The 11,681-nt window shown below is 41.1% G+C and overlaps 1 protein-coding gene across 1 annotated transcript; it reads right to left on the reverse strand.

Moving 5' to 3' along the window:
• Positions 1–3,898: 3,898 nt before the first annotated feature.
• dnajc18 (DnaJ (Hsp40) homolog, subfamily C, member 18) lies at positions 3,899–8,581 on the reverse strand. Its single transcript, XM_079283612.1, has 8 exons — positions 8,076–8,581; positions 7,066–7,234; positions 6,800–6,945; positions 6,074–6,280; positions 5,877–5,989; positions 5,445–5,554; positions 5,164–5,336; positions 3,899–4,467 (listed from the first exon to the last, which is right to left on the reverse strand). Exons 1-8 carry the CDS (start codon positions 8,200–8,202, stop codon positions 4,343–4,345), a joined length of 1,170 nt encoding a protein of 389 aa, XP_079139738.1. The 5' UTR covers positions 8,203–8,581; the 3' UTR covers positions 3,899–4,342.
• Between the last annotated feature and the right edge of the window lie 3,100 nt (positions 8,582–11,681).

An 11,681-nucleotide genomic window follows, 5' to 3' on the forward strand; every position in this document is an offset into this window, starting at 1 on the left:
CTTATATTTGGGTGCGTTACATCATTGCTGTCACTATAAAAAGACAATACGTTGTTCACTGTGGGGATCACTGTATGTATCGCAAACAAGTTTCAAACCAATGGTTGACTGGAAAGCGATGCATTTGTTTTAGAACATAACATCTATGCTTTGGAAAATGGTTGGCAATAATGTAACAATGCAATCATGTAAAGACTATTACTGACAACTATTTACCAAAGCATACAGTAGGTTTTATACATTGATATTCCACCTTCAAGAAAGCTATTGTTTACCATTAATTACACGACAGTGTGAACATGAACTGGCGGATAATTGACCCGATGAATCACAATTAATATTTCGTCCTTTATTTGCATTGTTGATGTTGATGATAATGTGACTGAGAGGAGAACTGCTGATGTTTTACGTTGGAGATTTGTACATGAGCTGATTACAGAAACAAAGCATTTTCAAAACAACCACATTGCAGCTACGTTACCGTGCCCAAATCACGTAACTTTGGCAACATTTTTAGTGTTTTCAACCTGTGCCGGAAACGTGTTGGTGAAATAAAGAAGATTTCCCAGTTAGTCAGAGTTAGAGTTCTTTTTCACATCCCTTCCATTGTGACCTCAGCATCTAGTTGGCTGTTGAAAAAGCTGCAAGAGAATCATACGTTCATGACAAATGACCTGATCTGAGGTGCTGAATGTCGATGTTTTATCTCGTTCTGATGTTAACTAGAACCAGGAGTTGACTGGAAGGTAGGAGATGATTGTCAAACATCATGCTATGCTTTGAAAAATGGTTGACAAGTATACACTGTATGCATGTGTTGGGGTTAGCTAATGAGCTTGACATGCTGGCATGTGCTTTTAAAATATATCTGATGTGGATAAGTAATGCAATTGCAGTGCAGTGACGAAATGAACAGTAAACATTTGAAATGGCCACATGATGATATACCTCTATATCGTTATATATTCTGTTAAAGCTTCTTTCAACCTTTCCTTCTGCGGAATAGATCCTGTTCTGTATATTTGTCGCCATTATTTTGCTTCCTCATGAGACTTTCAATGCACTTTTGTGTCCCAGCGCTGATATGCATCATTTTCCTCTTACAGGACACTGTCTCCATGTCCTCGCCTGCCTTCCTTCTTTCTCTGTTTGTAAGTACCCATCCTACAGTCTATAAACTTTCCCTTACTTTCTTGTCTTTTTCTTCCTGAAGCAGACAAGAAAAACTACAGTTGTATAATCAAAACAAAGGAATAACTCATTCATATAGAGCTCAGAAAACCTGGTATTTGGCTGACATTTGTGACTCAAGCATCTTGAAGATCAACTTGTTTGAACAGTGAAACACTGGTGTGGCTTCTGCCACACATGAGTGAAGGCAGGCGGTCTAATCCGTTTTTTTTTGTTTCTTCTTCCTCTCGTTGACTGCAGGACGGAGGCACCAGGGGGCGCCGTTGTGCCATAGAAGCTGACATCAAGATGAAGAAATGAACATCCAGTATGACAGTTCTATCCAATAGTGTTCCAGGGTTGAATTGAAAGACGTGAAACCACAAGGCTGAACTCCTCCTGTCAGTTGCACAGATTCCCACTCCGCGTAAAATGCAGCGTAACCTTTATTTGTACTCCAGGTGAAATGGATCGACTGTAATATGGAGACGCTCATTTCCTCTGAGACAGCCGTAGAGACGTGGATTATAAACTGTATAATCCCAGATTACAATGGGGCAGGAAGAAAAGGTCACACCTTTCATAGACGTAGCTGCAGATTACTTCGATTTAGCCTGCTCTGAATTACATCAGGTTTTATTGTAAAGGAAGATCAAAGTTACTCCTAGACCTGGTTTTACTTCAGATTAGTGTGGTTGATTTTAAGAAACATACCATGTTGGTGATACAAAGTAAAACCAGAGGCCAAAGAGTCTCACTCAGCTAGAAGTGGAGAAGGATCAGGGGGTGAGGGGTACATGCTAATTTCAAATCATTTGAATTTCTTTTTAGTTTACTTATTTTTTTTAAAAACACTGATCATTTTTAAATATGGCTGTATTTCTTTTGTGATGAATTGATTTTATGAAGGGTGCACTTCCAGTGAAACAGTATCAACATGCATATTCTGTGTCATTTTCAGTATTTTTGAGAAAATAGTCCCGTTATCAAAATGTTTTGCGGACTTTTAAATAAATAAAACTTCATAAAAAGCCCTCATTCCACTATGTTAAGGTTGAATTGGCATTAACGTTTTCCACGATTCCAACACAAAACACGACACAGCATTACAGTTTGCTGAAACCTTGCTGCTTATTAAGTGCCGTCCAATCGAAATCAGTGACTTCCAGCGGGGAAAATATAAATTGTTTGCATTTGATATCCTTCTTTTTTTTTGTATTTAAAAGTCTGCCTTGCCTAATTCACGACATTGATGTTTAGTGCACTAGTGTGTCAGTAGGGAAACGCATGGAGACTTGATCAGCTCAAGCAGCAGTGGCCACATGGCAAAAAGCAGCAAAGAGCATTCCATTATAAATAAGTTAGTGTTGTTTCCAAGAACCTGTTCCATAGCAATGTCATTAGTTCAGTGTTATGTAAATTGGCCTAAATCAACAATGTATTTAAAGCTTTTATCGAGTCAAAGCCAACTCATGTACAAGATGCCATACTGTTGCTGTTGTCTACTTGCTCATTTGTGTTGAGCATGCAAATACATCGTGTTCATGTTTTCACTATGACTTATGTAAACAAAGGCTTTTCCACGTCTGTTGAATCCAGACATCTGTAACATCAACGGTCGTACACGGATATTAGTTTCACAGCTCATACTTAGAGTCAAAACAGAAAGTTTGATACGATCTCAAGTTGTACATGCGGCAAGTCAAACCTCTCATGTCCGAGGAAGTAATTGTGAAGGTGCAGATGTACAGAAACATTAAAGCCTTTTGGGCACTTGTTGTGATGTTTTTCCACATACAGCAGTGAGCGGTTCAGACACAGTAGATGTGTTTGGTTCAGCTTCTTTGCGACTTATATTTTACATAATTTTTACCTTTTTTAAATATAAATATTTGCCGTCATTCTCAGTGTGGCTGCCCGATCACCTTGAAATAAAGAGACTGTGATTGTTATACCATCAGTAGGATAATGTGTAGTCTTCTAATGATGTGACCAAACAAAGCATTCAGACAGTCAAACCACCACCAAATCATAAATGAACAAATCAGACGGGCCAAGACATACTCTGATTACATCTTTTATTTTCAGGTATATTTGGCTGAAAACTGAATTCTGCAGTGTTGCTCAGATGTACTACGACCCCGACTGATACCGAAACCAGATTTTTGCGTATCAGCCAAGGTTTTTATATGTTTCGAGTTACAGTGTGGACCTGAATATTCTAGTCAATTAACATTTACTGTGTCAGTAGTCATGAAGATGTGGTTGCTGAAAAATAAATACGTAACAAATAAAACACACTCTCTCTCTCACTGGGATGCATGCAACAGCAACAATAGGGAACACCGGATTGAACTTTAACTTGAAAGTGCTCGAGAAGAACCTGAATTATTGTACGAGAACAGCCGAGGCAGTCTTAGTGCACAGAGACAAGTACCAGCGTCTGTTTAGGGTTTGAATTATCTGTGGTTGGTGTAAAGAGTTAAAGTTAACACCTCCACAAGGTTAGCGTCCGATTAAAACTGATCATGCTGATCAACCACAGTAAATCTGATTAGTCAATGTTGTAATAATAAATAAAAAGGTCCTCTGTTATTTCACAGTACAGAAGCTCTCAGAAGATCTGTCCAAAGACTACAGGACTATATTAGTCACTGTATTTTATTACTTCCGACAGGGAAAAAAAAGATGAGCCAAGCTGCTCGGGCAACAATCACTCCATTGATGCTGAAATTTTAGGTCTTATTTAATAAAGGACACAAAAACATTAAAGAAAATAAATACAGGTAAGTTACAAAACCTAAACGAATAGAATGTGTATGAGTGAACATACTACTGCCTTCATAACCCCAAAGGGAGACCCCTTATGTCATGCCATTTCTATAAGAAAGTTTAAAGGCTCCGAGACATCATACACACACTGCCACAGAGAGTCTGCACTTGATGCTGCTGCCACCACAGCCAGGGTGGGCAGCTGACAATGCTGACTCTTATTTCCTACCATCGAAGAGGAGAGAAGGCACGTCGTTTCCAGTGGCATCATCTCCCACCGACTGCGCTGTACCTAAAAGATTTCTTTACAAAGTGGCTGGATTGGATAAATTTACACACTTCTAATAAAATGCATTATTGTACAGTCTGTAAAGAAACATGTTCTCCTCTCAAGCGGTCCTCATTTGCCTCTCTGACGCCCAACCAATCGGTGCAGTTTGTCACAGTTGTCCAGCCTCATCGACTCGGCCTTCTGCTTCAGCCGCTCGTCTCGGTACAGCTGTCCGAGGTTCGCCAAGTCCGACTCTGCAGAGGAGAACAGAGCGCCAGAAGAAAGACGCAGCACAGTGGTTTGTAACAGCTGTTTGCACTTCAAAGAACAGTGCGACATTTTGGGAAATATACATATCAGCTTTCTGGCAGAGAGTTGGATGAAATAAACAATACCATTCTCGTGTCTGTATGGTAAATATGAAGCTACAGCCAGCAGCCAGGTAGCTTAGCTTAGCATAAAGACTGGAAGCGGATGGGGAAAAAAAAAAAAAAACTAGCCTTGCTCACAAAATCGGCCTGCGTGCCACCTCTACAGATCACAACACACTGAATCCTGTTTTTTAAAATCAGTAGAAAAACATAATTTTGCTACTCTATGCGGGGATGTGTGCCGGAGTATGTCTTAGGTAGGACTAGTTGCCAGGCAACCAGCGGAGACTCAAAGTTACTGCTCCCAGCTGCCGACCGTAGCCTCACATCTCCAGTACAGATACGAGAGTAGTAGCAATGTTATCACACAATATCCAGCCAGAAAGCAATTAAGGATATTTCCCAAATCACTGCACCTTTCCGAGGATGCAATGTGATTCTGAGGCTCTGGTTAAAAGAATGAAACAAAAGATTTCATATAAATGAAGATTTTAGCTTTGTCGAAATCAGTGATACCTGCACCGTAACAAAAAAAAAAAAAAAAACTCCGTGTTTAAGCCCAATGAGCTGCTCGCTTACTTTGCTGTTTCTCTTTCCAGCAGCTGTTCTGCAGGTGTTCGATATAGTCGCTCTCAATCGTTTTCTCTTGTTCATCCAGCGCAGCTCCGCGGTATTCCTTCTCAAAACTTTTATCCACATAGTACGGTACACCCATGTGCTGCGTTTCCCTGGACACCACCAGCCCCATGGCCCTGAAAACCCCCCCAAAAAACATGATTACAATGCATTCAGTGAAATGCCACCGTCGACCGCGGGGATTTGCTCAAATGTCTACTTGTCGTGAGGCGCCGCAGACTCACGGCTTATAGAAGAGACTGTAGGGCGGGTTCGTGGCCATCATCTGAGTAAACACTGATATGAGGATAAGCACCAGCACAGGGAAAAGCTGCAGCAGCGCTGTGAAGGTGTTCTGTGGGAAGATATAAAATAAATCAGCACAGATTACAACGCATATGATCCTGCGTGTAGGCTGCACTGCTTCACACCACAACAGCACAGTGTGTCTGTGGAGCAAGTAAGGCAGTTATGAGGGAAGTAAATGAATGACATGAAAATGAATCAGTATGGCGAAACGGTCACTAGGAAGTCGCAGCCATGTTATAAATGCATCCCCAAAAAGCTGTATTTCTCCAGTGCCTGTTAATGATTAGATCATAGCCATAGACGACAGCAACATAATACTGTAATTGCTAAACGGGGGATCAGTCTTCGTGTTTTTGTGAGTCACCGACCTGACTCTGGTTCTCCTCCACCACCTCCTCGCGCCTCTCAAAAGCGCGTCGACGACGAGGCTGATAGAACTGAGAGTAGGAGGCTCCCTGGTTGGTGTACACGTGGATGTTTCCTGCAGAGAGCCACGCGCGCTTCTTTAGCCTCTACACGTCCACAATAAACACAGTGGAACATAACCCTGAACTCTAACACCCACCTGTTGGAAATCTTCCTCCGAAGAAGATATTGAAGAGCTCTTCGGGGGAAATGTCGGCCTCGAAGTCCCTGTTGAAGCTTCGGTAGTATCCTTGGCGGGTGTGGCTGGACTGTTGGGGCGCGTTCGAAGCTTCCGATTGATCTCCGTATTGATCGTACTGCTGCCTCTTCTCCGGATTGCTCAGCACTGCGTATGCGTTGCCTATTGCTGTTGGGAGAGGAGGGAAACATTCGCTCGTGGCATTTAAATAAGGCGGCAGAATATACGCACCAATGACGCCTTAAAATAAAGTACAGGTAGATAATCATGGCCGAAGTTTTAGAGGAAGTGAGCCCTGTTTATTTTTTGCCGATATTTGTTTATATTTTGGCAAACTGGCAGCATTGCACTTATGCTAAATTAGCTATTAGAGGTTCCTCTTTATGTACTCACACCTACCACTGGATTACTTTGAAACTGAGGAAAACTTTAACAGCGTCTGCCCTGCTGAAGCCTGTTTAAACATGACACTAGAAACATGAGGGCGCTGGCTGCTCCTGAACCGACCCGTGACCTCTGACTCTGCTGAGAGGTGGTAACTGAGAAGAAGAAGAATCCCTTTGTGGGATCAGGAGAGTAGTGCTTCACAACAGTCCTAAAATCAGTCCCACAAAAATACAATAACAACGGACAATGAAAGAGTATCGTCACCAGTCTCACAGAAACAAAGCAGGTTTGTTCTCGTACCTTTGAAAGCATCCGTGGCTCCTGGAGCAAAGTTCTTGTCGGGGTGAAACTTGAGGGCCAACTTCCTGTACGCCTTCTTCAAATCTTCCTCGCAGGCATTTTTGGTAACACCGAGGATTTCGTAAAAGTCCTTGCAATTCTTTATCCTGCAATAAAAAAGAAAAAAAAGCGAAACGGATGTCAAAACACAAACCAGAACTGTTACCGTGTTCAGTCTATTGCTGTGTAACAAAGTGAAAAACACACGTCAAAGAGTCGCGAGTCACCTGAGAACACCCTGCCGCTGCTCCTCGGTGTAGCTCTTCTTCTCCTCACCACCTACGTTACTCGTTTCATTGCTCCTGATGTCCTCGTCTGCCCAGCCGGTCGGCGGTGGGACGTGGTTTGCTTGAGGAGCAGCGGTGTCTCCGTTCCTCACTATGGCATCTATCAGCACTGCAAACAAGAACACAGCGGCTGAGGTCAGCTGACAAGTCGGGTGGAAATGAGGAGAGACGATGGAGAAAGCTGAAACACGATAGGTATCGGTACCCGTGAATATCAGGAATTGGATTAAGTTTAGCGGCCAACAAAAATGTATATGGTCGACCATTAACATGCACGTTAATGACGAATTAAAAAGTATTATCGTAGGGCCTCCAGAACAGACGTAGGGCCTCCTTGATGGAGGGATGGACGCCATTTTTTTAAAACTTATTTAGTGATGGTGATCCAGTGAAGTTGAAGGCCAAAGTATTTGATACACATACATTTCACTCAACATTCAGTGATTCCTTATACTGTATGTGGAGGCATTTAAAAAAAAAAAAATTAATTATTTGAATCTATACAGTACATGAGTAGAGTGATATTAACTGTGAACGGCACATCAAAAGTTAGTCCCTCCTTGCACTACATGTGCATACTGCTGTAAAATGGACCCTGTGACATTTAACTGGCTCATGCACGGTGTGTTCAGGGAGCTCCAGGTAATAATCTACCGCAACTCATTATCCTGGTTATGATGTGCGCGATAAAGCAAAGTCAGATCCAAACACAGCACTGCCTCAGAGTGAACCGCAAAGGGGACAAGGAATCCCTTAAGAGCCCTTAAACTCAGCATGCAGCCTACACACACATTAAGTATTAAAGCTAGCAGGCTCGCGTTTGTCTCCGCTTCTAAAAATAGCAATTCACTGCACCCAACGTGAAATGTCACATACATGTCCGACTGTTCATACAAAAGGGGCTGGTTGGCCAGTACTGCCATTGCAGAATGTGCGTCAGCTAATTTTACCTCTGGCCCGGGTACTGGGGTAAATATTCTGGGCTTCATAGAGCAGCTGCAGTGCCCGATCCGTCCGTCCTGACCGTAAACACAGCTTCGCCTTCTCGATCAGCCGGTCGGCCTCTTCTTTGACCATTTTACCGTCACGGGAGTCGTATCGCTGGTCGCTGTCTCTAGATGCCTGTCGCCCGTGCAATGTGCGTTAATATATCATATGGCAAAAACAAACAAAAAATGCGAGCCGTTAAAGCTAACGTTAGGTAGCCCCCAGTTAGCTTTGGTTTCAGACAGCTGCGTAATGTGAGCTCGGGCGCGAGCCTGCAGTCACTCAAAAAAAGCCCTTCGCGCTATTATCCGATCTGCAGACGATGGCGGTTGATGCCAGGCTGCAAACAGGTCTGAAGCTGGGCCATTTTTAAACGCAAAGGGTTTGAAAGATGCTGTTTTTTTGCTGTCGGGATTTTCTTAGCGGTGTTTTAAAGGGCCACCCTGTGGAACTAAACTGGACCTCCTGAGCTGTGATGGACAGGAGGTGGAGGCAGAACGTCATATCCTGTGTAGGGAGCTGTGAAATGTGTAGAAAACAAGGCCCTGCTATTGAGTCATGGGAGATTACTTGTTATTTGTCTGTTTGTTTGGCAATTTTGTCCTTCCTATTGCTTTTCCTGTCAATTACCAAATGGTACCAAGAAACCCCAGCAGGTTGAGCAACATCAGCAGGTGTAGAGTGATGCTGCAGCATTCAAAGGCTTTCATTTAAAGGCATACTTACTTGTGGTGCATTCAAGTGCCAATGAAGGAGGGCTAAATACAAAACAGTGTCGGATGAGCAGATAACAGGTATGTTATGGATCTCTTTATCTAACCAACCAATAAAACTGCACATTTAACAAATATGGATTATGGTAACATTACATAAAATGACAAATTGTAAACGTCTCTGTAACGATCAGATTTAGATGTAACAGACTGTCGTGTAATGCTTTTATAATACACCTTAAGTGTAGTAAATATTCTTTGTTGGCTACACTGTACACAAGTAAGGCATGTAATTCGTTCTGAGGGGTTGTACCGTGATGTAAGTCACGGTAAAAGTTGCAATTATCATTAATATATCCGTCAGTGAGTTAGAAACTATGCAACACATTTTTTGTTCATGCATATTTTATTCAAGAGTAAAAAAATGTGATTTGTCCCATAGGGCATGCTTACAATGTGTGTCATCATTTAGGAAGTCAAATGCCAAAACATATTTCCATAGATAATAAAAATCCATTATATTTGTTTGTTGAAATATGCATGTAGACCATACAAGAACCAGAAACAGAGGAAGGAAAATAACCATAAGCTAATTTGTAACAATAATAATATCAGCAGTAAATATAACCAGAGTACAATGTTTCCTGTTAAACGTAAGTGCGACACGTGATTTTCTTAGTGTCCGATTCATTTACATCTGAAAACCATGCTATCATGCTTCGGCAGCCTGAAAGTTGCTTTTCACTGAGATTATAGTCATTCACACTATTGAACATTTTCTGTACATCAGTACAACAGAAAAAAAAATAAACACAAGGCTTCGCACCTTAGAAGGGCATCTGTGCATACAAGAAATCAATATAAAATTAAATGCAGTGGTAATAAATAACAGAATAAAAAAATGGACAAAACAATCAAAGGAAGCCTATTTATAAAATGTATAAAACAAGACAAAGAAAACTACAAATGTAATTCAAAAATAAAATAATTCAAGTTTACGATTTGAAACACAACTATCACAATTATAATCTCACGTAACAATTAGGAACTTAATTGCATGCATTGATGCGTTCCATACCATAGATGCTGTGTTAAAAATCACGTTCTGTCCATCCTTAATTCACATACCTTTACCATTAAATAGAAAGATGAAATATAAAGTAGAAAAAATCTTAATGTATGAAGGGAAATTCTAGAAATTTATGTGATAGTAAGTGTCGCTTGAGGTTTGGGCTTCACTGGTATCAACTATCCCGAATAATTCATTTTGAAGAACTAGAATGTTTCCTGTTTTAATTTAGTTTATTTTCTCTCCTTCTATCAGTCATTTTGACTTTAGATTTGATGTGTTATGTGGATCACAGTGTGGGTGCACTTTGTCAGTCAAGATTAGATTCGAAAAATGGTTGGAAAAACAAGAAACAATATGCAATGTACACAATTTGATGCAATATGGGTGGAGTAATAAACCAAATGCCTGGTTTACACTGCGCTCAGATTTAAACTAATCCAAAATCAATTTCAGTGAAAAATAAATCACATTTGTTCTCAAATTAAGCATTAATTAATTAAATTCGTTAGGATACAATCTTCAAATCTCTTTCTGGATGGATCTAATCATGCTTATTCAAAATGACACAATGGTCTTTGGTTGTGAAATCAAAGATATTTCAAATATATGCATTCACAAATTTGTAGAACTTCCCTCTTCCTCTGACATAGTACTTTGTTTAGCTCTTAGACATGAAATCTCATTGAATTTGCAAATTGTGCAATAACTCAAAGGGCGCTAATGTATTCTTTTACTTGCTCTTTAGCAACAATACGGTGAGAAATAATCAGGTAGTGTGCGACAGCAGGACATGTCCCAAAGTTCAAAATGACTCCTTCTGTTTCCCTCTGTGGTCCAGAAACAGCTGTTAATGCCGCTTTGTTGTTGTCATAGCGATGCAGAGGAGATGAGAAAAGACTCCTTCAAGGGTATACTTTCCAGAAAGTGTGTGAGGTATAGCGTGATAAAATGCCATGCTTCTTAATTAATGGAGAGGAAGAAAAAATAATTTAAGGATGGATAAAAATATAAACCTTTGAGATTCCATACGGACGTTCATCAAGTTGCATCGTCATATGGGCTAGTGTGCTCCTATTGGAGGAATTGTCAGATGTTCTGAAGGAATCTTGGTGTTTAATATGTGATAAAATAGTATAGTAATAACTTTCAAAATGCTCTTTTCATCCCCTCCCTGTCTTCCCTCATCCCCTCCAAGTTACTTCTTGCTAGGAGATGACTGACAATGCGGGGAGGAGAGGAAAGGAGACGTTTGAAACGTACCCAAGGACGAGTTTGATGTCAGCCTGCAGCGGCTTTAGCACCCTGTCCTCTTTCCCGTCTACGGGATGATGGCATCTTACTACAAGGTAAATAAATCAATTTAATTCCACTGGTAAGATTGCGCTACACGTTTTAAGAGGTCCACATTTAGCTTTCTTTCTTTCTCACAAAGTGGTGTGACTTTTTAATACAAAACTTGTAGGCAAACAAGATTCTGTTCCTCGTTAAGTGAAATTGTGAGTGATATATAGCAAACACTTTATAAAACAGTAACATGATTCGTGTGGCATGGATACTGCAGTTATGTCTTCTGTCAGGCCCTGTGATGAAGGAGCAGACACTTGTCTGCACTCAGAACAACACAACCCCCCCTCCCCCCCTCCCCCCCCCCCACATCAATTCAGCCTGTAATTGAACTGAGAAAGGGAACAACAGGCAGAAACAACTTTCTTTCAACCACACTTTCAGTCAAGCTGCAGCCTTGTGGCCTCTCCTTATCCCTGCTCTCTGCTGTGAACCCCAGC

Source organism: Melanostigma gelatinosum (genome assembly GCF_949748355.1).
Source record: "Melanostigma gelatinosum genome assembly, chromosome: 14".
Classification (NCBI taxonomy): Eukaryota; Metazoa; Chordata; class Actinopteri; order Perciformes; family Zoarcidae; genus Melanostigma; species Melanostigma gelatinosum.

What these genes read in the sequence shown, in the direction of transcription:
- dnajc18 (XM_079283612.1), bottom strand. Translation starts at nt 8,202, where the DNA reads ATGGTCAAAGAAGAGGCCGACCGGCTGATCGAGAAGGCGAAGCTGTGT. An exon ending in CCCCAGTACCCGGGCCAGAG is followed by an intron (nt 7,235 to 8,075) that starts GTAAAATTAGCT and finishes TCTTGTTTGCAG; the next exon opens with TGCTGATAGATGCCATAGTG. An exon ending in CGGAGGAAGATTTCCAACAG is followed by an intron (nt 5,990 to 6,073) that starts GTGGGTGTTAGA and finishes GGCTCTCTGCAG; the next exon opens with GAAACATCCACGTGTACACC.